The sequence below is a fragment of the Electrophorus electricus genome, chromosome 6 (assembly GCF_013358815.1).
Source record: "Electrophorus electricus isolate fEleEle1 chromosome 6, fEleEle1.pri, whole genome shotgun sequence".
Taxonomy (NCBI): domain Eukaryota; kingdom Metazoa; phylum Chordata; class Actinopteri; order Gymnotiformes; family Gymnotidae; genus Electrophorus; species Electrophorus electricus.
In genome coordinates, this window is record NC_049540.1 from 9,364,843 (window position 1) to 9,390,557 (window position 25,715).

The following is a 25,715-nucleotide window of genomic DNA, read 5'->3' on the forward strand; positions in this document are numbered from 1 at the left end:
AGGACAGAGCAAATGTTACACTATCAACAGCCTACACGAGGAATGAAGGACACGTGTGGGCTCATGACGCGAGGCGGGTGGTGGGAAGGGGCGTGTGCACACGCCTCCGACCCCCCGTGTCTACAAACTGCCTTTCAGGACCGTGGACAGAGCACAGCCTTCTAACGTGCGCAACGCGCAAGTTCCACTATTTTACATTTGTTATGCAAAAGAGTCGCGGTTGGAGATCAGCTGACTAATAGCCTGAAATTTCTCCTCCCTCAGCACCTTGCCACTGGCACAAGCAAACAAACAAGTCATCGCATTTGAAAACTTTCAGCATACCGCAAGCGCCGAGGGCAGGTTGCTTGGAGCTCCCTCAAATTGCTTTAGCCTGTTCCCGGAATTGGATTTTTGTACTTGTACATCGAAAAGGTATATGGTGTGCGCGCTATAAATTGGCGTGTATTTTGTTATACGTATAGCCCTAAACAGCTCTGAGTAGTGCATGATTTGAGGTGACGTGCGATTCGGCCAGAATGTTGCTTGAACATCCAGGATCGAGTTGTCAAAATTCAGGAAATTACTCCAGATACAGCTCGGGTCAAGGTAAGGGTGCAGTTTTCTTTCTTTCTTTCGTAAAATGGTTTTCAGTGTTAAATATATTAGTAAACAGATATTGTATTACACAGTATCCAATAGGTTAATTAGTAGAAATGACAACAAATTATAACTCAAATGCGGTAGGATAACATTAAAAGCATCGCGTGAGTGCATCGGAAGAATTCGTAAAAACGGTTAGGCTGTCATACCGTATAACACGCTGTGCCCGGCGGTGTAATATACAAGTTACTCATAAGTTGGAATTCCTGCTTTTATTTTGCAGGTTTATTTTGTCAGTTCCTGCTACAGAAAATTCAAATACTGTACGAATAACTACATTTGAGTAATCGTTTATCAGCTGCAGTTATTTTAAAACGAATGACGTGCAGTTATTCTAAACCACTTTGCTGGCGGTAGGTAACAACAAGAAGGAAAAAACGAAATGTTAAAGCACAACAAGATAAAAATGTTTTTTTGTTTTTTCAATTTAGCTACACGGAGATTCTATTCTACATTATTTCCTCTCAGTGTGCTCGTGGAATACGTTATGAATATGTAATGAGCGACATTGTTAGCGCGTGGAACAGATGTTAAGCGCGTGCTGTCATTTCACACCATCGCTCATGGTTGTCATGAGAGCGCAAGGGCGTTTTTGGTTGTCGCACCAGCAGAAGCAGAGGGGGCCGTATGTCCGCACCAGAGTCGGTTCCACGTAGCCCCGCTTTTTTGGTGACTGAGACCGCTCCTCGGGTATCGAGTTGCCGTGGACAGGTGCAGCACCTGTCGCTAACCGGCAGAGAGGGCGCACGAAGCCAGCACGAAGCCAGCACTTTGGCCAACCACTATCAAATATAGAATGCCTTGTTTGTTTTACAAAATTGTCCATGAAGGCTGATTGCGAAGTAATAATACTATGTCTTAAGGTATAGGCCTATGGCCCTACACGCTACGTGAGCTCTTGAGGAATTAAACACGACAATAAGATGAAAACATACGATGTTGGGCCTACGTCAGAGGTGACACGGTGGACATACAGAAGAAAATTAATATTTCATTACTATAAACTCAAAAAACATAAAATTCTATTTTATGTATACAGAAAGTCTTACATCCTGTATCGCATTGTTCCCATGGCTGTCCTCACCAGGGTCATAAGTATCACGCATGAGCGCACCATTACTGTCGCCCTTCCAAAGTGAGCGGTCAATAGAACATAAAAATTATAAAGTTGAAAGTAAGAGGCAAACACTGAGGCATTCCACACCTACCGCCAAAATACGTTTCATAAACTCTGGAAATACAGGCAAATAGGGCATTGATTTTGAATTCATCATGCACACGGCCAGCAATGGCACTAAGTCTGATTTCCCCCGGGCGCTCTTTTGCACGACAGATCAGTGTCAATAAAATTCATCCCGGTGTTGACTCGATCAGCATTTTATAACACTGCTCATTCTTCTCCAAAGCAAACAGTCGTCTCAGTCAAGTCTTCGTCGAGACATGAAATTATCTGTGCATGAGTGTTTATGTACAGTGTGTGTGTTTGTGTGTGTGTGAGAGAGAGAGCGAGAGAGAGAGAGAGAGAGAGAGAGAGAGAGAGAGAGAGAGCGGGGGAGACTATAGCCTCTATGTACGCAATTTATTCTACTCTCAGATCGCTGAGGCATTGCTATGAGGCATTAGTATGAATTCGACAATTTAAATATTGTTTATATTTTGGTTTTTGTTTGCAAATATAAGTCTAATTTATAATATTCTTTATTTGCATTTTGGCAGCACCAAATCAACTCTATAAAACAGAGAGACACTGGAAGATAAGTGAAGAATTTTTAAAGCGGGGAAAAGACATCTGTTTAAGATAAACTATATATACAATAACTTAGAATATAAAACATGAGGGTGTACAAAATAATGTGTTCTAAAATATGCATACCATTTGAAACCATTAAAACCGAGTTAATATTATGAATTGTTACTGTTACCTTAACATTTCTTATTGTGTAAACTCAAAATAAAGTTTCTACATTTTCTAATTATTTTCTATCAAAATAAAAATGTAAAAAGCAAAAGACAAAACCCCATGCCGTTTAAAGAAATCAGGTGAGATCACGTTTTTTAAATAATAATATGATACTTTTGTTGTTATTATGCCTACATTAAATTCCAGTAGTCATTTAGACATACTCGCGCGTTTACTGAAGTAGGCACGGTTTGGCATTAAGGTTACTTCAGTTTTTAAGATTTAATAAGTATAAGTGAATCGTGGTTATATAGTAGAATAGCTGCATTAAAACAGCATATTGTGTGTATTAACCAATAAATGTTGATAATTCACTATATAATCTATCTAACTATATTTCTTCTTTTTCGCAAAGAAACATTTTATTCAACAGGCTACAGCCTAAAACAACAACAAAATACCTTGCTTTCTTGTTATCAGTAAGAAGGAAAAAGAAAACAGTATTTATAATGTTTCGGTCATAATATGTCTACGTATGCTCCAAAGAAAATCGTCCTGATCGCCTTTAAATAAATAAATGAACTTCCTGCTGCAGTGATCCTTTCCTGGTTGTATCTAGGTGATGTTAATCTGTCCCGTTCTGTTTTAACCATGTAGTCGCCAGGGTAACTGGGCGGCGTAATCTATTGCGCAGCACTCTCCACAAGGTGTAGTGACTGAACAGAGTGAGAGCGGAATTCTACTCCCTCGGTCTTGACGGTCACACTTTCAACATGTGCGCATCCTATAGCACCAGGGCAGTAATACATTAAGGTGTTTTCACCATCCATTCCAGAGAATAATGAAAAATGGATCAGAATAACGAACGGAATTCGCCAAAAGACCCACCAAACAACACAGAGATGCTATTTGCTTTGCTGACTCAGAGCGAGGAATTACGCAGAGGTATACAGTGAAGCGCCTTGGAATGAATGGAATTTACTTTTCCTATTGTATTTCGTTTTATTTTTTATATATTAGTTTAATTTTGGCTACTATAACTCAAAGATGAATTTGTAAGTTTCAGCATTATGTCTTTAAATATTGTTGGCATGTCTACTTTAATGCTTTGCAGAGCATAAACAAGATCATTTTTTAACATTTCACATTTTTAGAAAAAGGTATATAAGAATTAGGCTATTTGAATATGTCTATTGGAATATGTTTATTTCAGCTGATTAATGTGCTCTCCCCCATAGGCCAATTGTAAAATATATCTGTGAGGTTATTAAATGAATAGCCCAGCATATGTAATCGCGTCTTCGCAGGGTTGCTTTCTCTGCTGGTTTACCCTCTCAGATTTCATCTCTGTGATGCTTTCCGTGCCGCTGTTTTGGATTACGACTGAATCTGTACTTGGAAGGATTTAAGGCTAAAGGCAGTAGATCTACGGAAAACATATGTCTTTTCTTTGGCAACGTAAAAATCAACTTTTGTCTTTTTGGAACCCGTTTCTCTTCTGAGATGGAAAATAGCTGGGCCTGTGGAGTGAAGTTATATGGTTGCAATTGCTTAGCCGAATGCAATTGCAATTGCTATCCCCGAATTTAAATTCGTGGAGTCTTATTTTCTTTATTATTATTATAAAACAATACGCAAGTTCTTCTGCGAACATAACAGGCTTTGAATGTACTTGATTTACTTGACATGGTTGCTATGTGTTATTCTAGTGTCCTGCCTTTATATCCAGCGATTTACATGAGCAATGCCGAGTTCTGTCATCTGTATTATGGTCGGCTGTTGCTCAGAAGCCTTCTTGGGCCACTGAATAATTAATAACTATTTGTGCACCTGTTCATGACGCGTCTTGCTTGCTGATTTGGGTGCCAGAAAGGACCGACGCATTAATTTTGCATTGAAATCCTACAAATGAACAGAAGAAATGCGAGTCTTTCGTTAGAGGAAATGTGACGTGTCCCCACTTTTTAAATAATGACAGCAACAGATAAGCAATGTCAGTAGTCGCGCATGATTCTCCCACAATCGCGTGATTACATACAGGTACAACTGACTTGTGCATGGCAGCATAAGCAAGATCCGATTTGTTTGTTTTTGGGCCTCATGTAAGACTATGTTCAATATTATGAGGCATCATTAAAATTCTGCAAGATTTGTTTGGTTGGTTGGTTGGTTGGTTGTTTTTTGTTTGTTTGTTTGCTTGCACTGTCGTATGAGTGATAGGGCTAAAGAAAGACGAGCTTGCTCCGTTATTTCCTAAACGTGAGCCCAGCTGACACCACTCAATTAGAAACTGGGACCACAACAACAAGATACACGTGTTAACAACAGGCACACTGTATTGTAATGGGTACGGAGTAAATAGATGCGCTTCATTGTCACATTTGACTGTCACCAGTGAGCCTATTCTTTTATCCAATTAAAAGCCTACACTGTGCTTGTAGCAGGGCATATACGTTTCTGCGTTGCTCGTTTTGTTGTGTTTATCCTTTGTTGTTGTTTTGTTATGTGTTTGTGCAAATGTGTCATTTTTAACGCATTTTGATGTTTTGTATTTGGATTGTGTCGTGTCCAACATCAGAAAGGAAAGAGTTGTACGCGTCCACTGAGTAGGTTTTGTTGATTTTCGTGTATATCACCAATTGATCAGAAGTCACTCAAGCGTGGTACTAACTTTCTCTCCGATTCAATCTCTCGCGTTTGGAATAGCGTTTCTAAAAGTCAGACAGTGTGACATAAAATATCATCAGATAAAAGAGCTGCATTTATGCACTCAAGCCATTGAAAGATAGACCAAACGATAGCCTATGTGATGTTACTGTTTGTTTATTTATGCTGCTGCTACTACTACATCTACTACTACTACTACTGCTACTGCTACGTATGTACTACAAGATGTGCAGAAATAAGCAGTGACATAATTCGCTACCTGTTTTAAGTTAGTACATTTCTTCATGCTAATGGATTCATTTCAGTAATTCCAAAGCCATCTTTTGTATTATCACACTTTCGATCTTTTATTCTTTTCATTGCCATTTAATGTTTTTTTGTCACGATAAGGAATGTTTTGTTTTATCGGGGTAGTCAGCGCTATTAAACTCAAGATGAACATTTGAAAATGATCTCAGCCTACGCAAATGTATCCCAATTAGACTGTAGATTTACCAGGATTAGCTCATGCGAAGAGTAAATTTTGTTTTGCTATTTAAATGTTTAAAAGCCCATATGTCAAAATAGCCCTATATCGGACCTTGGATTTAGGTTCCAAACAGAATTAGCCATATTTAAAGAACTAAAACATAAATTCTGATATAATCTTTTTAATCTAAGATTGCATTTTTGCGTTCATAGGCCACAAATGTTTACACGTTCCCAGAAAAAAAAACAAAATATAGAACGTTTCTTGATTTAGGCTACTAATATCACGAGCATAAATCCCAAATTCTCATTTTAACAACGTTTAAATTGTGGGAAAGAGATAATGTTGCGTTGCTGTTCTAATATCAGGCTAATTTGAAATTCTCTCTATCTCGTTTTCAGATATTCCCGTTTGTGCGGGCTGCAGTCAACACATAGTGGACCGCTTCATACTGAAGGTGTTGGACCGTCACTGGCACAGCAAGTGTCTAAAATGTAGTGACTGTCAGTCCCAGCTCGCGGACAAGTGCTTCACCCGAGGCGACAGCGTCTACTGTAAAGAGGACTTTTTCAAGTAAGCCCGTCTACCATTCGATCTGCATATTTTTCAGTCCTTTTGTCGTACTTACACTTCTGGTAGTGTTTGCGTATAAGCACGAATATCTGACGCGAGTCTGGCCTTGTTTCTGCAAAAAGGAGGTTCGGGACAAAGTGCGCAGCCTGCCAGCAAGGTATTCCGCCGACCCAGGTGGTGCGGAGGGCGCAGGATTTCGTCTATCACCTGCATTGTTTCGCATGCATTGTGTGCAAAAGACAGCTGGCCACGGGCGACGAATATTATTTGATGGAGGACAGTCGACTTGTTTGTAAAGTCGACTATGAGACTGCCAAGCAGAGAGGTGAGTTTAAAACATTTAAAGTTATAATCTTAAACGAAAGAATGATAGATTCATCGATTAGCCTACGTTCAAAAGTCATGATAACGTCATCCGCTTGAAGTCTATTTTGTTTGACATCAAGACGAGTTCCAACCAAGGCGTTTAATTGTTTTACTTCTTTAATTCAATGACCCCGTATAGATTGGCCGCTTTTAACTGTGAACTTCATCTTCCCGGTCATGAGGTCATCTATAAACATTTGACCCACCTGAGCTAATTGCACACTGCCAGCCTCCGAATCGATAACCGCCAACGCAATAAATACGCACTTCTAAGACCAGTACAAATGGTGTTTCGGAAAACGATGAGGCTTGTAGACCAGAACTTACTTGATATATAGTGACTGCAGGACCAGATTAATGAATCAGCATTTAGCTGATTCTATGCGTGCTGCAATTCTTGGAGCAGTCTGCGCCAAACTCCAACAAATTCGGCACGGGGATAATCTATCTGAAAGTAGTCTACAGAAACAAAACACCCAGAGGAAATGTTTTGCATTTTAAGAGCTTTAGTCCATAACCTACAGCGAAGCTTGTATTCCACATAGAATGCATTTCTTGTTAAAACTGCATTTGAAAAGAAAAGCGATGGTAGGGTAACTCCTTCGTATATGCCTATATCTGGTTGTTTCTTAATACTGGATTGTATGGCAGATGTACGAAAGCAAAAATATTTTCCTGATTTTAAATGGTCGAACAAAATGAATCAATATGAAAAGGCCGAGTTTGAATAAACATTATGCGTACTTTTAATGCAGAGGCTGATTCCACGGCTAAAAGACCACGCACAACCATTACCGCCAAACAGCTGGAGACCTTGAAAAACGCCTACAATAATTCACCCAAACCAGCTCGTCACGTACGGGAGCAGCTATCTTCAGAAACCGGCCTTGACATGAGAGTGGTACAGGTTCGTGAACTGTCTTATCTTCACTGTATTCTTTATCGTTTTGAACTGACCGTAAGAAGGCAGGCCTACCGAACAAGAAAGTAGCAAAAGTAAGAGCGCTAGGGTGAAAACCCGAGGGAAGGGTTGGGGACATGACTACAGGTAGATTACTCTAATTTACGAGTAAATGGAGCTCAGTGCAGCGCGAAGATCTGAGAATAAGCTCGTTAAGAATTCTAAAAGGGAATCTTGCATATTGTCCAAGAGCAAAGCAGACCGCGGTCATATATATTATTTTATGTATTTTGCAAGGACACTTAGGCCTGAAGTGGAAGTGCTTCTACTGTCCATTACTCACTTAAGAGACTTGAGGTGAAAAGTTGTTATATCGCCCTGCATGTAATTGCGAAACCTTTGCGTAAGCAACAAGCCTTAACTTGCCTTAGGCAGTAAGAAGCAGGTTTAATGTAAACGTTAATTAAACGTTGATAAGACCCTTTTTAAAGATCGCCTTCATATTACAGATTTTTAAAGCGGACGACTGCTTGTATGAATTGTCTGTCTATGTAATGTCCGATCACTGGAATTCTACTAATCATTAAGCGTAGTGCAAACGGAACTGTTGTGTTTAACCCGTCTGCTCCTAGGGTTAAGGACAACTTGTAGCTGTCTGGAAGTTAATTACAACCTCGATAAATCTTTACAGGGGCACAGGAGCTTCCGCGTTATATTCTTAACACTGCCTCAGTCTACCGCTTGGCTTTAAAAGACCGCTGACAGACCTTGAAAATTAATTTATTCTTGACGTTAATGACGTCTATTTAGCACTTGAAAATAGTTATTCAGAGATGTACGAGGCGGGGGTAGAATTAGGCTACATGATTTTAGCACTATAATTTTGTTTAGGGTCTAAGAGGTCAATGAAAACATTTCAAAAGCCGACTTCATCTATTTTTAATTCATTTAATTTTATTGGCCTATTTTAAATTGGCCAACTTAAATTATTCAAATATAATTACACAATTGTAGTTTTGGGGTTGGTAGCTACACTTAAAGTACGTGGTAGCAATGCACGTGTACATTTTATCTGCCCCTGTACGAACAATGCATAACAATGCGCTTTTATGACAGGTTTGGTTCCAAAACAGAAGAGCAAAGGAGAAAAGACTAAAAAAGGACGCGGGAAGACAGAGGTGGGGACAGTACTTTCGTAACATGAAGAGATCAAGGGGGAGCTCCAAATCTGACAAGGACAGCATCCAAGAGGAGGGCGTGGACAGCGACGCTGAGGTGTCTTTTACTGGTATGGGATCGCTAATGAATCACCAAAGGCTGAAAATGGCACAGCGTGCTTGAGCCCCTCTACGTCTTTATACTGATGTCAGGCTTGAATATAGACTGGTCTGTGTCCTTTCAGTCTATGGCACACATTACATTTCAGATTATGTTCACATTATTAACTGACCAAATTTGAAATTATACTATTAAGTTTTGAACAGAATATGTGAGAATATTAAGTAATTAATAATTATGTTTATGCAAACATTCAAAAACATGAGTACGCAGAAGTCTTGCAAGGACTCATTAACTAAAAACAAAAGCTTTGCTTCATTAATTGTTTATTTGGCTTTGTACACATGTACAAAGCATGTACAAGCCAACAGAGGAGTCTGTTAATTATACAACTAATTGTCCTTCTCTCTAATCTTGTCTGAGCAGATGAGCCACCCATGTCTGATCTAGGCCACTCTAATGGCCTCTACAGCAGCCTGAGTGAGAGCTCCCCAGCACTGGGCAGGCAGGGAGGAGCTCACCCTCCCTTTCCACTGGAGCACAGCGCCATGTTGCCTTCACAAGAGCAGTACCACGACCTCCGGGCCAGCAGCCCCTACGGCCTTCCCCAGTCCCCTGGCTCGCTTCAGGCCGTGCCCAGGCAGCAACCCCTCATCTCTGGCCTAGTCTACCCTGATTCTGGTCTGTCGGTGGTGAGTCAGGGCGGAGCCCCTGGAATGGGTCCCGGTGTGCGGATGGTGGGTGGAGGAAATGGCCCCAGTTCAGACCTGTCGACAGGAAGCAGCGGTGGCTACCCAGACTTCCCTGCCAGTCCAGCGTCCTGGCTGGAAGAAGTTGACCATAACCAGTTTTGATGACTGTGGAACAGGACTGCCCAGGAACAACGGAGTGCTGATTTGGCTGCTGAGGCACACGAGGAAAGCAGTCAGCTTCCAAGCATGACTGCTGGGGGAATCGTCGCTTCAATGTAAAGTCAAACTCATTTTTATTGTCGTCTGCATGGAATGAAGCAAAGGAGTTTTAGACTTGTGGATGCACCTAAGGCTCAGACTGAGCAATCCTCTCCATTTGGTGTGGTTTAACAAAAATGCGATAATGTCAAGAATGATTTTTACATCCTAAAGACTGGACTGGGTTTATGTCTGTCTTTTCAGATAATATGATAGGTCTGTCATAACTAAAGCAATGATGTAGAGATCACTCATTGTGGATTACCCAGAGCCTAAAAAGACAAGATAAACAAACAAAAACAATGAACACTATTTCCAAGTTGCCAAGATGCCTGAAATAAAACGTGTATCGCGTCATTTTCATTAGATGGCATCTTTAGAACTTGTTTGGTGCATAGAAGAGAATACTGTATACATTCATATCGAGGCATAGCCCAATTACCATGACGTAGCTGTCTGACTCACGTAAAGCAGACTCTTTTGAAACTGGACTTTCACAAATCTTCACCTTTCATGTCTCTTCTTGGTGTCTAATTGTACGTACCATCACCCATTTTGGTCAAAGTATCTGGTCGTTGCCAAATGTTTCAATCCAGCATATCGCAGCTCAGCGTTGTGGAGTATTTATTTTTATACACCTCCTTGGACATCATGAACAAGGACTTTGTACATTTCAAAACAGGGATAGACAAGTTGTAGTTGTTGACTCTTGTTACTCAATAGGACTATACTTCTATGCATTTGTGTGTTTTCAGATGTATCTTGGTCGTTTCACTTAGGTGCCTAGGTGATCTGGCCCTAGGGTCCCATAAGTGTTTGTTTATGTGAAAGATGTTTTATGTCTTATTTATTCTCTCTGATGATGATGAATAAGTGATACAGGTCTTTAATAAATTTGTCAGTGAAACTCAGCTCTGCTGCTTTTTTGGTTTGGATCTTGATATTATCGTCATTTGCTTTTCACATTTTCTGTTTGCTAAAAAGCTGCAGAATTCTGTTATCTTCATTTTCTTTCGATTTGTTATGAATGGCCTAAAGACAGAGTGGCAGACAGAATGTGATATCCTGCCAGGTTTCTCTTATTCCGTGTTGGTGAAGGGTGGGTTTGGCTGGTCTTTTTATTTTTGTTTATTTCTTATTTTCTAAGATTAATCAGATTGATGTTATATAATGGCACTGATAATGGAACGGGAGCAATTAAAAGGTTTGGCTGAATCAACAATTCTCTGGTCTGGCACGTCACCAAGGCCATATCATCAAGAGTTCAGTGCCTGTTTAGTGCAGAAATTTGATGCAGATGGCAATGCAACATGTCGATTCAGAGATAAGCGCGCTATGTTTGCTCAGATGCCACAGTGGGGGAGAAATGTTCAATCCATTAGCATGGCCTGGATGAGATGCCTCTTGTGAATTTCCTCATTTGTTTACTTATTCAAACTCAAGTTCAATTAAAGAGATTAAATAGTTTCTGTGTGTGTGTGTGTGTGTGTGTGTGTGTGTGTGTGTGTGTGTGTGTGTGTGTGTGTGTGTGTGTGTGTGTGTGTGTGTGTGTGTGTGTGTGTAAAGGTTTCATCTAGGTAGCAGTGAATATTTGCAGTTGTCATGGTAATCAGTTTACATCTAATGTCTCTTAAGTTTCTTATACACAAGTTTAAAAGCACTGATTTATTCTAACCAATATCAGCCAATTTCTAATATATAGAAAGAACAAAACAAGATATTTTTTATGTTATAAATTAGTAAAAAGTGTAGATTTGAAATTAATAAATATATAAAGTTTTTGTTTTTTTATTATTTTAATTTTATTTAAATTTAAATCAATTTAAATAGGCATTTTATAAATTTGATTTAAATAGGCAGATAGAAAGCTAGATACGTTTTCTATAAATGTATGGACCTAAAAATATCATAGCAATAGTAATGAATCTCTTTTGCTTGACACACTGCAATGACCAAGATTTTCAATATGTCACTGTGCTTATGGGGAAAAATCAAAGGTAGGTTTTGTATAGAAATATAGGGTCTGGAACAACTAGGAGAGACTCTGAGAGGGTCCTATTTCAGGTGTATTTACCACTGATGTGTGAACATTAGTTACTATCAAATGGAATTATTCCTCATGGATAGTCACTGTTTGTTCAGTGAGAAGCAGCTTCCTTCCCAGGTGCTGGACTAGGACACTTTTCCACCTTCCCAAATACTGCTAATAACCTAAACAACAGGGCCAGGCTTAGCATGCAGCAACATCTAGAAATAACATCCAGGTATTTGTGTAATTTGGCACATGGGAAAGTCAGCAAGAGAGCACTGACAAAAAAAAGTCTAATCTGTGTAGATCCCAAGTGTGGTCACCTTACCGGCCTTTTTCAATGTGTGGCTGTGGCGGATTTATCACAGCGAGTCCAGTTCACCCTTGTAAGGCCCACAAACAGGAATCTCTAATCTGGTCTTCCTCCTCATCTTTCTCCACATTGAGTGCTGTGAATAAGCCATGTAGACAAAGCACAGAGTTCAACTCCACTTGCCCGCTGAGTGAACTGTCTGATGGTAAACAGGAAAGATTATCCTACCCACTCTTTCAGATTAACCTGGACACTCCTGGGCCTCACATGATGTAGGTGGCCCTTTCCCTTAGAGCAAATGTTCTTCTTTCTTTATGCAATATTAATTCATTCGTTTTAGTTTTTTATGGGTGTGTACAATCAGACAGTGCTTTCTGATCAATCTGTCTGGGGCTTGTGGTGTGTTTCAACTGGCCTGGTTTCTCATCAGGAAAACAAGGCTTTGTTGTTCCGCTAATAAAGAACTCGGAGCGTATGCAGTGTTTGACATCACTGCTGATGGACAGGCGCTTTATAATTAACAGTGGGCTGATCCTTCAATAACTCCGGTAGGCTTTAACTAAGACTGTGTGTAGCATTTGAAAAGTAAGGCAGCACTGGTTTTTTATTTTTATTGCAAACACGCAGTGCATTACAGAGAATGTTTGTTTCCGTTCCTTGAGAAATATTCGCATACCCATGATATCGGTTTAAAAAATGAACATGGACAAACATGAATAATTCTAATTTTCTGACCATATTTTATTCTAATAATACTAATATTGTAATACTAGGATATTATTATTATTATCATCATCATCATCATAATCTAACAATTTCAAATGCTAAGTAATTGTTAAGTGCTATTACGAAAATTAGTTCCTTGTGGAAGCTCTCAGTTAAATCATATTCAACTAAATGTACTTGTCTCAACAACGACGATCATCCTGCATACCTTTTTTTTTTTACTATCTCATATTAAATTTTTTTTTTATTTTTTACTATCGCATATTAAAGACACAGGCTAAATGCGGCGTCTTTTTTCGGAAGGACGCAACAACTCTTTCCACCGGTTGCCTGTGCATGCTTGGTGTCAGATGGCTGGAGTAAATCAGGCCTGACGATAACACGTCCCACGGGTCCTACACGTCACGGCCACAATTCAAACCTAATGGAGCAGCCCTAAAGGAGGCTGAAGGGGATCTGGGTGGGCTGGAGAAGACAGGCCGACTTGTGGGCACTTAACGACTGGTTCAGGGGGGATGCAGAGGATTACCCGGACGCTGCGATGAATAAACAATCAATTAACATGAGCCGTTAATGAATCAGATCCTCTGGCGCGCTGTGGCGTTTTCTGTGTGGAGAGGAAAGCAGATGAACTATATACCGGTAAAGTCAAAATTGGGCTGCCTTGTCACTGAAAGGAAGGCGTCAAGAAGAAAGTTAAGATGTACATTTCAGTTAGGCCTAAGAGTAAATAAATAAATGCTCTGACAGTCGTCACTGTACGGTTTAGTTATATTACGACCGGCGAACACCAAATAAATTAGGTACGAATTACAGTGACACTAAATAATGCGGGAAAAACATATCTCAATCATATCATGGTAGATCTCCAAACGTGTGCTTAAACGTGTCTTCCTTTAATCCAGGGATAATAGCCAATGTGAAATGCAATACTGCCCAAGCTCACTATGCCGTTTTTATATATGGTGCAGCTGGAGTTTTTTTCATTGGAGGATGCACTTTACCTCGTATGTCCCTCTGTGCACACGTCTTTACATTGGGAGACTATTTGACGTAAACTCCTTAATCGTTTAATGTAGCCTTTAGTTAACTATAAAGGCCTCTACAAGGTGTTGTTGTTGATTTTAGTCTTATTTTCGTATTTTGGTAATAGCTTATCACGTAGCTATCTATGAATTTATCTGCCATCGTATCTCGAGTGTGACAGCGGGCTTTGCTCTGAATGTCTGTAATTACCTCCTTGCTGCTAATGCTGCAGGAACAACTGAACCGTTCCAAAAAACATTGCGTCATTAAGAGTCATAATCGCGCTGGTTTATTTTCCGAAGGTGAAATAATCACCAACTATCTCATTAGGCTTCCTATCGCTGAGCAGTGGTCCCTCCGGGCCTCTTGTGTATATGAGGTTAACAGCTCCCTCGGGCCGCCTGTCTGGCCTATATAGACCCGCACTGCACCCGGTCGCAGATGGTCCCACCAGCCGCCACACTTTTCAATTATTGCCCAGTAGAGAGAGGCTATTTCTCATCACTGCCACATACCAAGGTTGTGTGTGTGTGTGTGTGTGTGTGTGTGTGTGTGTGTGTGTGTGTGTGTGTGTCTGTGAAAAGGGGATTCAGCATAAAGGAAATACCCTCAATAAGTGCGTAGTACCGCGCCCGTTCACATGCCTCCTGAATATTAGTACTTCTTCGTTCATTTTGTAGCATTGCTTCCTTTTACAAGTAAACAGCTATATTGTTTCATAAAACTAAACCTCAAGCAAGTCTCTATGGGGTTTCTGCTGCTGATTGGGTTTTTTGACCTGCTGTGCGGCCGAGACTGGTAATAAATCACCGAGTATGTTATGAGGCTCAGGCCCGGATGCAGCAGCCCACGCACGTCTGTTTGAGAATGAAGGAGAGAGGCTGCGCGCGCGAAAGGTCTGGGGGCACTCGTGAAGGCGACTGCCTGGCGCGCGCTCGTTAGCGTTCCATTTGAATATGGCGTAATCTTAGCTGGGTGTGACGAGAGGGTCAATGTAGTCTAACTGTTTCTCCTTTCTCTCTGACCCACCGATTTTAAGGTAACTAGAAACATAATACGTGTAATTCGTAAATTTGCATTTAGCCTAGATTGACGGCACTTAGCAGAAAGTCTTATCCAGAGAGACTTAGATTTGTACGTAGTTGTCTGCTAAGAAAAGTATACTTAGCTAGTCTGAACAAAGTGCGAAAATAAAAATAGGTTACAAATATCCAGAAATACCGTGATACAGCAAGAAAAGAATCAGTTCTGAAATCGAAACTACATTGCTATAAAATGCTACAGAAATGTTGTAAATAAATACCCTAAAATAAGTTTATATAAATATAATATAAAAATATAATAAATATGTTCCTGAATATTCCTAAATTTTGTCTATTATTTTGTCTTCTTTAAGTGTTAAAAAGAATGCGTTCAGGGAATATTAAATATGTAAATATACATAATTCTACATCTTTTAAAATAAACTCCGTTTTAAGACAACAGTGATGATGGTGATGATGATGGTGATGATGATGATGATGATGATGATGATTATTATTATTATTATTATTATTCATTCATTTATTCATTCATTCATTCATTCATTCATTCATCTTTTAACCCACTTAATCTAATTCGGGGTCGCGAGGGAGCCGGAACCAGCACAAATGAAGAACAATTCCTGGACATGGTATCTTTTTTTCGGTCCTACTGCATCTGTCTGCATTATGCAATGACTGGAAGGTGTTGTGCTATATGCCTGAAATTTCTTTCAGAGTTTTCATATGAAAGCGTCTCTTTTTATGTTTACTTTTTTTATCACTTGAAACATTTCTGCGAAGAACATTACCTGACGCACGGACCAATTGGTCCACTGTTATTCGGAATAAAATATCGTGGGTCCACTGGCAGTTAAGACCGTTTTTTCTCCTCCTATAAAGTCCAACTTTCTCAAATTTAATGTTGTTTTACCATGATATGGTAAATTGAGCAACGATATGTTAAAATTAGGTTGAAATGTATGTTTGTTTCCTTTCTTTTCTTTAATTTAGAACTACATAATATTTATTTTTAAAAAAACGTCGTATCTAATGTGTACTACTGCACATTTTCACAGTCACGACCCTATATTCTGTCTACAAGTTGCCAGTAAGAGACCTGTTGTCGCGTTCTCTCTCGTTTTGATTTGCGCTCTGCCTTGTGTTACGGCTCTCCTTTGCGCAGCCAGCGCATTAATTTGTGGCTGTGTTGTGCTTAGGCTGACAACAAATCAATCAGGTGGCAAGTTGCAGTCAGGGTCCTGCACTGCTTTCATTACGGAGGAACAGACAGCGGGGCGTCATTAACATGCTGGATGAAAGCGCAGCGGATCACTCTGTCATTCGTTTCACATGGACTTAGAGGTTTTTTTTATTTGTTAATTTTTTTAACCTACTCATGATTCTCTTGGGGGTAATCTGAAATCACGTGCTTGGGAAATACTCCATGCAGAGACAGGTTGCTTCACAGCCAGGGGTACAGCCGTTAAAGGGAACTTTTGTCTTGCTGTAGAAGATTTGGTTCGATAAAGGTGCACCTGTAGGGTATCATATATCTTTTTTTATCAGGAGCCTTTTTTTTTAGTTCTATAAAAATCTTAGACTCATGTATGGAATTCTCCAAAAACACATTTTATTTGCCTTCAACCAAGAACTTTCATTTTGTCAAAACAAGGCTACACAGAGTCTGGGAATATAAATCTCATTCCTGTATAAGGAGCCACTATGAGAAATAGATATTAAGAAGAATATTTCTGAGAAACATTGAAGAGAAGCTTGCTTAAATTCTGAAAATGTTACTGTCTTAAAACTTTTATTGTAAAATGGATTAGTAGGGTTTTTCATAAATTCTAAATGTTTTTATTAAGTACCCCATCTACATCAGTGGTCAACATAACAGGAATCCACTTGTCTATTCAAGTGTGAAACACTGATCTTAAACTATTGGATCTGATCTGTCAAATTTCCAAGAAAGTATCCCAAATGAAGCCTCCATAATATATGTCCATTAGTGTTCTTAGTCCATAAGAAGTTGAATAGGTATAGGTAGGACATGTAAGAGAGAAGAAGGTCACATCACCGCATTTGAATGCAATAACCAATGTGAATGGAATTGTTCTCACTTTAGCAAACACGAAGTCTTACTAAGGAAAAGTGATCAGATGTAGGGAGATTTGGGATACATGCTAAAGCCCTTTGAGGAAGCAGAAGGATGTTAGTATGACTTAGAGTAAAGGAGTACTGGGATGGCCGAACTAGTTGGGTACATATTTAAGGCTGAGATATCATTTAATTTAAAGGACACTGAGGAATAACAGGTTATGTCAATTGTTAGGATTATTGTTATTTTTGTATTTTGTTTATTTATTTAATTCTTTGGAACACCAGTAAAAACAACATTTAAAAAGAAGGAAGCTATGAAGCACATCTTGTAGATGTAGAAATGATGTATGAATATGAAGTACTCAAGAATAAGGGTTAATGGAGCCCCCCCCCCCCCCCCACTGCGCCCACCCCAACCATAATTCTGCTTTATGTTGGGGGTTTTTTGTCCTTTTTATAATTCTTGCCTGTAAGATGGTCTTATCTAAAGGAGCCTGGCTGGGTCATGCACATAATCCCCAGGTCAAGATATATTTATTGAAGATTAATAATAGAGGAGCATTCTCATCATGCCATCTATGATTTTATCATTTTGTCCTGCAGGGATCAGGGCAGTAACAGACTGCGGGACAAATCTTTAATGTTGCAAGACAAGTGGGGCATGTGCTTGCTGCTTTTGGAGGTGTGAGGATCATTCTGATCAGGACCGTTTATCAATCACTCACATCCATCCAATAAACAAAAGAGACTCTTTGGTGCCTTATAGAAATTTTGTTTAATATAAGTTATTTATACTGTTAATATTTTTCTTTTTAATTCCATTTTTTTTCTAATACGGTGGACAAATAAATAAGAGATTCTGTAATACTTAAATAAATGAAATTCACTTAGCTGTTGTTTGTTTTAATAAAATTTGACTCCGAACAAAGTTCTCCAAATCTGGTGACAGTTTAAAAGAGGTCAAATATTACATAGAGATTTTAGTTTCTTCATTTTAAGGTGATTGTTTACCAAATGTAAGCAATGCCACAGTAGTTCTACAATTTTTCTACCAAGAGAAATCATACATTATACACAAATATATCAGAGAGACACACAAGCATTACAGTCTACACTCTTCTCCACCTCTTTGTGTTTTTGGGTACCATAAGAATGAACCCTTCTTTCTGGGAGTAGCCATATGTTAATACACTCATCACGGGGTGGGGGGTATAGTTCCTCTTCATATCAAAATTGTTAAATTGTATCCTGGACTATTGCATATGCAGAGTGGTAATATCTCATTGTACTAATGGATCACTCACTAGTCCAGAGAGAAAGAGGTATTCAGAGAGCAAGGAGGGAGAGAGGGGAAATAAGATCAATTTCTCTTGGGGTAACAGTTCAAAGTTCAAGGTTCAGTCCTGATCCAAATTATTTATATTCCTAATAAGTGAGTGGTTTGAATAGATTGGTTGTGTCTGACCTTGGTGTTCATGGAAACCTCTTCCCCCTATATCAGACCAGGCAGGCAGGAGAACTGCTCGCAGGACACAGCAGAAGAGGAGAGTCACGGTGAAGTGTTGACGATCTTGAGGAGGAAGAGTGTGTGCGCGTGTGTGAGTGTGTGTCGGCAAGAGGAGGGAGGCGGGGCAGTGAGGTGATAGGGCAGGTTGTTTGCATCTCATATGGAAATGAGGTGGAGCTGAAGGGTGTGTGAAGGACAGTGATGCACTACGAGGCAGGTAGCGAGCAACTACACATCTCCTCTGGAGCTTTGGAATTTGCTTTAAAATGCATTCTAAATTAAATCTCTACATCAAAATATTAAGTATTACAAACCAAAATGCTTCTTAATGATACTAGGAATTGACCTGCCTACCTGCTTGTTGAACTCTGTGTTTGTCTTTTCTACAGTCGACAAGTGATATTTGTTATTTCATTATAGCTGTGCAGTTAATATTACATTAGTAGTTATTGCAATTCCTGTGTCTGCAATTACATTGCTATAGGGTCACAATTAATTAATTTATTGATGCACTCTGTGCATATTCTAGTCCAAAACCAAAGAGGTATTTGTTATAAACAATGCTAATTAGAAAGTTCACACACCTATGGTCCAGAGGCATTCCTTTGGAATGCTGAAATGTTCGGCCTAATTATTAGCAACGACTGCAATATTAAATTAATACAATTATTGATTTATAGTTGTGTTGTCCATCTGATCAGCAGTGACACGATAGTGTGTGTAAATCCTAAATGAAATAGAAAAATGTTATGGAACTGTGTCTCCAGCTGAAGAGTTTCACTGGCAAGAGCAGTCTGAAGAAGTACGTGTTTAACATCATTGCACTTTAACCGCATTTAGATTGCAGTAAGCACTCCCAGGTGATTCCTTTATTTCATAAAGCCGCATGTATGGAAGGGGAGAGCAAAGAAGTGGGAGTGGGGTGAATTTATGGAGAATAAATGCAGAGGTTGGGAGTGTGGCAGTGATATTGATCACATAGGCCTGCACAGCTTCCCAGGCTCGATCCCTGACCCTTAAATAGCGAGTGAATCTCAATCCAATAGACTGAAGTGTCTGGGCTGTGTGACTTGTGCCAGCCCCCCATCACACACATGCAAGCACACGCACCCACCCACACACACACATACACACACACACACACACACACACACACACACACACACACTCACACTCACTTACTCACATGCAGACACACATGCTCTCACACCACCCCCACCGATCGATACTGCCCGCCATGATTTCCACATTATGGATTGGCAGCCTGTTTTAATAGAATGGGGATATGTGTGTGTGTGGGGGGGGGGGGGGGGGGGGGGGGTTGTGTGTGTGTGTTTTGGGGTTGTGTGTGTAAAAATTCTCACATGCACTTGTATTCCCCCAAGTGTTTTGTGTGTTGTATTTTCAAATGTATTTGCAACTATAGCAGACTCTACAGACACAAGCTCTAAAAGCACTACAAAAAATCCTTTAGTGCACTGAAATTTAAGACTTTAGCTTGTGTAAAGGAAATACTAGTTATTAATTAATCCTTAGTACTTTGTATAGCGTAGAAAGTATTAGATCATAGTACATTTTTATTTATAATTACATATTTCAGATAAACTGAATTATAATTATGTCTTATTAAATAACACTTTCCTCATTTACTTTCCCAAATATTATTACATTTGTTGAGGGTAAACACCAGTGCCCATCATCAGTTTGAAAGCTTCGTCATGAATAATCTGCACTGATTTTTCTAGGTACTTAAAGAGGCTTAAGTAATACCTGTTAATCTTGATATAATACGCTTTTCTTTTCAAAGCCAATACCATGGCTGAGCCTTATTGCATGAAATTAAAGTACCTGCAGAACTCATTTTTTTAAGGTCATATCTGCAGCAATTCTGTTCGCAGCACACAGAGCTTTCGCTGTCTAAGGAAGGTGTTAGTTAAGTTATTTAGTTATGTTGAAGTGAGTGGCAGTTATATTCTTTGAGGGCGCTATCTGATCTCTGCACAGAGCATTTCAAAGGCCTGTCTCAAGGGAGAGCTCCAGGTTCAGAAGAGCAGATGGAACAAGCTCTCGTTCAGTGAGCAGCATCAAACAGCTTTACGTTTGAGCAAGCGATTAATTTTCCTAATAGAGTAAGAGCATCTCACCACCACAGAGAGACCTACAGAGAAAGAGAGAGTGAGAGAGTGAGAGCGAGAAAGAGAGATGTCCACTGTAGTTTTCAATATATGTATGGCAAAATTTGATAATAATTAAGTAAACAAGTAATTTAACAAATAATTGTCACAGAAAATCTAAAATTAGCATTAAAAGTTTGACCGGTTGACCATCTTACCTGTGTGTGCGTGTGTGTGTGTGCGTGTGTGCATGTGTGCATATTCATTCAGTGTGACTGTTTTTATTAAGGTTGATTAGAGATCAGAGCAGTGGTACAAACTCCCTTTTATGTCTTATAATACTGTTATTATCAGACTGCTTCATTTTCCTGAGCCTTCTCCACCTGCAGAAGTAATATATTTTAAATCTGAGCTACGGGTAGTGTGGATTATTTTAATGTCTTTAAGAGGCTCTACTGCTTATTTAATGTTTGTGTGTGTGTGTATGTGTGTGTGTGTGGCCTAGATGCCCCCTGCTTATGTATCTCTCAAAGACACACCCCACTCACACACACACACACACACACGCAAATAAAACCGAAGGTTCTTTTAATACCACCCCTCCTCCTCCTCACTTTCTTATCCCGCAACAAACATACAACCTTTTTATGTAATGAAATTACAAGGACTCATATGCTCCATCATGTCTTAGAGTTATGGGGGGACGTTTTACATAAAATTCATATTGGGGGGCATTGTCCGGGATGCATGTGTGCATACGGATTTACATTTTCAGGGGTATTAAAGAAATGAGGAAGGTCCACTAAAAATAAAAACAGGGTTGGGGGAAAAATGAGGGCTGTTTGCTGGTCCCATCATCTCCCATCCTGGCAGCCATAAATTGTGGCAACCCTCCACCCCTTGTCTCCGTGCTAGCAGCCCATAGATTCCCTTGGCTGTCAACACAAAAGGACCCATTTGTTTGCATGCTTTACATGTTGAGGTGACATGAAAAATGAATTTTTAAAAAAGGTGACGATTAAACAAAGGCATTTAAATGGAGGCAGTAGAGATGTCCTCCATGTCAATACTGTTTCATTCAAAATAGCCATGGCCAAGTGAGCTGTTGCGAGTCAAAAAACAGGCATATCTATTTTATTCTGGTTCATAAATAGATAATGTCAAAGTTTCAATGTCATTTTCATTGTATTAAATACTAAACTAAACTAAATCTTGCTCGATTGGACAAAGAAAAAAATGTCTTGATTAACGATGTCCATCGTTGCACATATTGTGTCTTCACTATGTGTGCTGTGTGGAGAATATGGCTAACTATGTAAAAAACAACCACTTCCTATATGCAGAGTTAACTGCAAACTTGGCATCACACCCACGAGAAAAGAAACATTATTACGGATCCTTAGAAGTTGACAGTTTTAATATGCTTCTTGTATGACTTATGTGCATTATTTATATGACCTATATTAGTTATGTAAGTTTAGGCCATCTGTTACTGTTCAAGAAATACTGGTTGTGCAAAATATGGTAAATCAGAAGATCCATGTGCAGTAATGAGCCTGTGTGCAGAAATTAGTCTGTGTGTGATATTGAGTTTGTGTGCAGTTACTGAATTTGTGCATGGTAATGAGTCTGTGCGTGGTACTGCGTCTGTGTACAGTAATGAGCCTGTATGCAGTAATGACTGTGTGCGGTACTGACTCTGTGTGCAGTAATGAGTCTCTGCGTGTTGTACTAAGGTTGTGTGAAGCTCTGGTGTGGCACACAGAAAGGAAAAAACACTTCCCACAGCATGTGTCTCATACGGAAGCAAGGATGAAGTCGATACCTTTGAATTCTTCCAACGGTCCTATGGTCAATCCTAATCCAGCATTCATTGGTCCCAACAAAGTAAATCTCATATTCTGAAACAGTGGATTATGCATTTCTTTTATTGCAACTGAGCAGGAGCCTCAGTCCACTGCCCAGATTATGAAAGTTGCTGACGGACTTGAATTTCGAAGGGTAAAGAGTGAAGGGTTGAAAGGGCTCTGGGGAGTTGGGGGCTCTGTAGAATTCTGAACCTAATAACAACACCAGGGTATGTTGGAATGTGTTAATCTGGTTAAATTTGGGGGTTTCAGTTAAGCGATTAACCTGATGTGATGTGCCTCTGATGTGTCTATGATTCCTAAAGATTGAAAGTCACATGCAATAAGATGTTTTTGACACCCTCAGCAACAGAGCAAACTGTTAGGACAATACCAACCACTAAATTCAGTTATGCAGTAATAGCTGAGCTCTTATTGCAAGATTTGCATCTTACAAAGGCAAGTGTGCCATTATATCTGTTCCAGGTGTTACATTCGGATTTATATTCTACTCATCACAGCACATCTTATATAACTGTTAGGAAGCCATCAAAACTGACTGTTTGCATCCATTTGTGTAACCTGAGTGTGTTTCTGGAGAGAGATGGCCGAGTGTATCATCTCCACACTATCTCCATGCTATAAACACCAAGGCTCCCTAAAGCCAGCAACGGACAGGCAAATGGCCAAAGGGGTGGGGTGGGGGGTGCATGAATGGGGGGGGGGGGTGAAGTGACCTTGAACAAAACAACAACAGTCCACCGTAATGCGCCGGATTACAAGATATGTTATAAAACACTTTTATGGGCGAGCAGTAAAAGGTGTGATAGCAATCCGCAGTGCCGCTCACCAGGCAGGGTTTCCATTTGAGGGCCATGTTCGGAAGCGGGTCAGCAACCACTGGCCTGGGGGGCTGTCACGTCTGACTCATATGCAGGTTTCACCTTGGTCAGGCTTTCATGAACACCGTGACCCCTTCACCATCACGCCGCCTATTTGTCCTCAATAAAATCTTTTGAGCTTTTGTACATAAGTGCACATTAAGAATCTGGTGTTGCCTTAATCTTTTTCTCTTTACTCTATTTGTTTGTTTATATATTTTTGACCACTGGGTGGTGCTTTTGGAAATGCGGTGCATCGGGTGAATTCATGTTTTGTTATTTGTCGGACTTTCTTAGGCAATTAATGGATGGGAGTTACAGGAGGGAAAAAATGTATGTTGCCCTCTAATGTTAAGAGACAGAACTGCAGGATGTTGTCATTAATAGTTTGGCAGTGATCTCATGCGTGTCCCTTTGTGGGTAATTGTTTGTTTTTGGGTTTGTTGGGGGGGGGGGGGGGGTTGGTTTAGTTTGTTTTGTTTTTTTCTACTGTTTTGTTACTGAAAGGACACTAAGTTCTTTGTCCAATTTAGTGCTTGGGATAACACCACCACTAGGTTTGGTAATTAGTACAGCCATAAGGTCTTAAGAGCCTTCTGTAATTACAGAACAGACTAAAAGAGTTAATTAATTTTCAGTACTATATTTACTGTTGCTAAATTTTACTCTAAGACTACTCTTAGATAGAGCGTGCAGGTCAACAATGCAGAATATTCACTTTCCTACTTCCACCCACAGTGCCACGCCACAGCGCATGCTGCTGGAAAACGTATATCCCTCAGATTAGCAATAATCCTATTCTGTCTGCTCATTCATCTTTTTTCCAACTTCCTCCATCCTCTCTTTTCTATTTTCATGTGCCTCAGCCTCTGCTGGCTTTGTGGCTCCTGACATCCCTCCCTGCCTCTTTAATTCACGCGATGCTTGCTTGGCCAGCACTTATTGATTAAACCATAAATTACTCAGGAGTCCCTGCTGGATGCCCGGTGCAAGGGTCTCAGAAAAGCAGGAAAATAAGAGAGTTTTCCATGCAGCCACTCCAAATTGTTAATTAAACACGAATCAATCGGCCCGGTTTTAGCATCTCGCTCACCTTTGTGGTCGGACAAAAGGGTCGATAAGGTGGGCCAGGGGAGGAACGGATGCTTCAGGTATGTAACAAAACCATCACACACACATGCACGCACACACAAACACACTCAAATGCTGAACATTAGGTGGAAGTGTTATATACTCGGTAAGCAGCTTCCTTTCCTTGAATGTGGCTGTTGGGTGTGTCAACAGTCTGTGTCACCTGGGAACATCAGTCACAGCTGGATTAATTATTTTATGATTTTCAGCCTTCTCACACCTGAGGTTTGCTTTTCATGGACATTGTCTGTCCCAGGCTTTGGCTAGCTTTGTTCTGGAAACCTGCCCGTGTTCAAAGATACACATCAAAGTTTTCACTTTTCTATGAGTGGAGAAAACTTATCCAAACTCCCTCTGCTTCTTGGATCCATTTCATGGTTATTAATTACGTTCCTCGGATTTATTAGTCTAATTGCCCCCTGTGAGCCACTGTAGCAAATCATGGGTGTAATTATACCAGTCATGCCCTTCCAAACAGACTGCCCAAAATCCATAAATCTACCAGCATGGAAAATAACAAGGAGTTTGACCTCTAACTATAAATCTGAGAGAGACGATAAAAGTTAGCGGAGAGGCTGATTTCTCCCTGATCACACAGTTTGTTCAATTACTGTTTACTGAAGACATGCTGGTGTCATAATTAAGGTGTCTCCTCTGAGTTAACAGATGCATCTAATTTGTCCTCAGGATGCTTACTCCTGTAAAATTACAAGGCTAAGTGCTCCATTTAATTGTCAAATACACTGAGGTCTGTTACTCTGCAGAAGAAATCGTTCTGTAAGCAAATTCCTTTATTATGACTGCCATCATATAATCCAACTTGGTGCAGGTAAGATATTCCTCAGTGTTAATATGGCAGATAAGTCACGTGGTAAACAAGGCACATGGCAGACAAGTCACATAGTCGCGTATTTACGCACACAGAGAAAGAGGGGGGCAGGGTGAAGAGAGAGGGGGGGGGAGTGCATTGTGAGTGTAGCGCACCCCGTGCTGCTGTACACCAGCTATGCTGAGAAGAGCTCCAGCTACGTGGGTGGTGCAAGGATGTTGGTGTAGAGATGGGCCTTGTTGGAGCATAGCAGTGCCTTCTCCAGCAGTTCACTGGACTAAACTGTGAGTTTGTGTGTGTCATACCGTGCGTGTCTGATAGCTGTCACGGGCAAAGAACATGCGAAACAAGGGAGGCAGCAAACGCGAGTCTCCAGCTGAAGCCTTTAATGACAATGAATGAGAATGAAACCGAACATAAAAGTGGAATGACGGGAATAGAAGA

General features: G+C 40.1%; 1 protein-coding gene across 2 annotated transcripts; it reads left to right on the forward strand.

Moving 5' to 3' along the window:
• The first annotated feature begins 180 nt into the window (after nucleotides 1–180).
• Nucleotides 181–10,657, forward strand: lhx3 (LIM homeobox 3). 2 transcript variants are annotated; one of them, XM_027025950.2, is made up of 6 exons: nucleotides 181–588; nucleotides 6,080–6,251; nucleotides 6,374–6,576; nucleotides 7,373–7,524; nucleotides 8,635–8,806; nucleotides 9,223–10,657. In XM_027025950.2, the coding sequence occupies exons 1-6, from the start codon at nucleotides 519–521 to the stop codon at nucleotides 9,648–9,650; spliced, it is 1,197 nt and encodes a 398-aa protein (XP_026881751.2). In that variant the 5' UTR covers nucleotides 181–518; the 3' UTR covers nucleotides 9,651–10,657. The 2 variants fall into 2 exon arrangements, with proteins under 2 accessions (XP_026881751.2, XP_026881743.2); XM_027025942.2 differs by lacking the exon at nucleotides 181–588 and adding an exon at nucleotides 3,391–3,487.
• The last annotated feature ends 15,058 nt before the right edge of the window (nucleotides 10,658–25,715 follow it).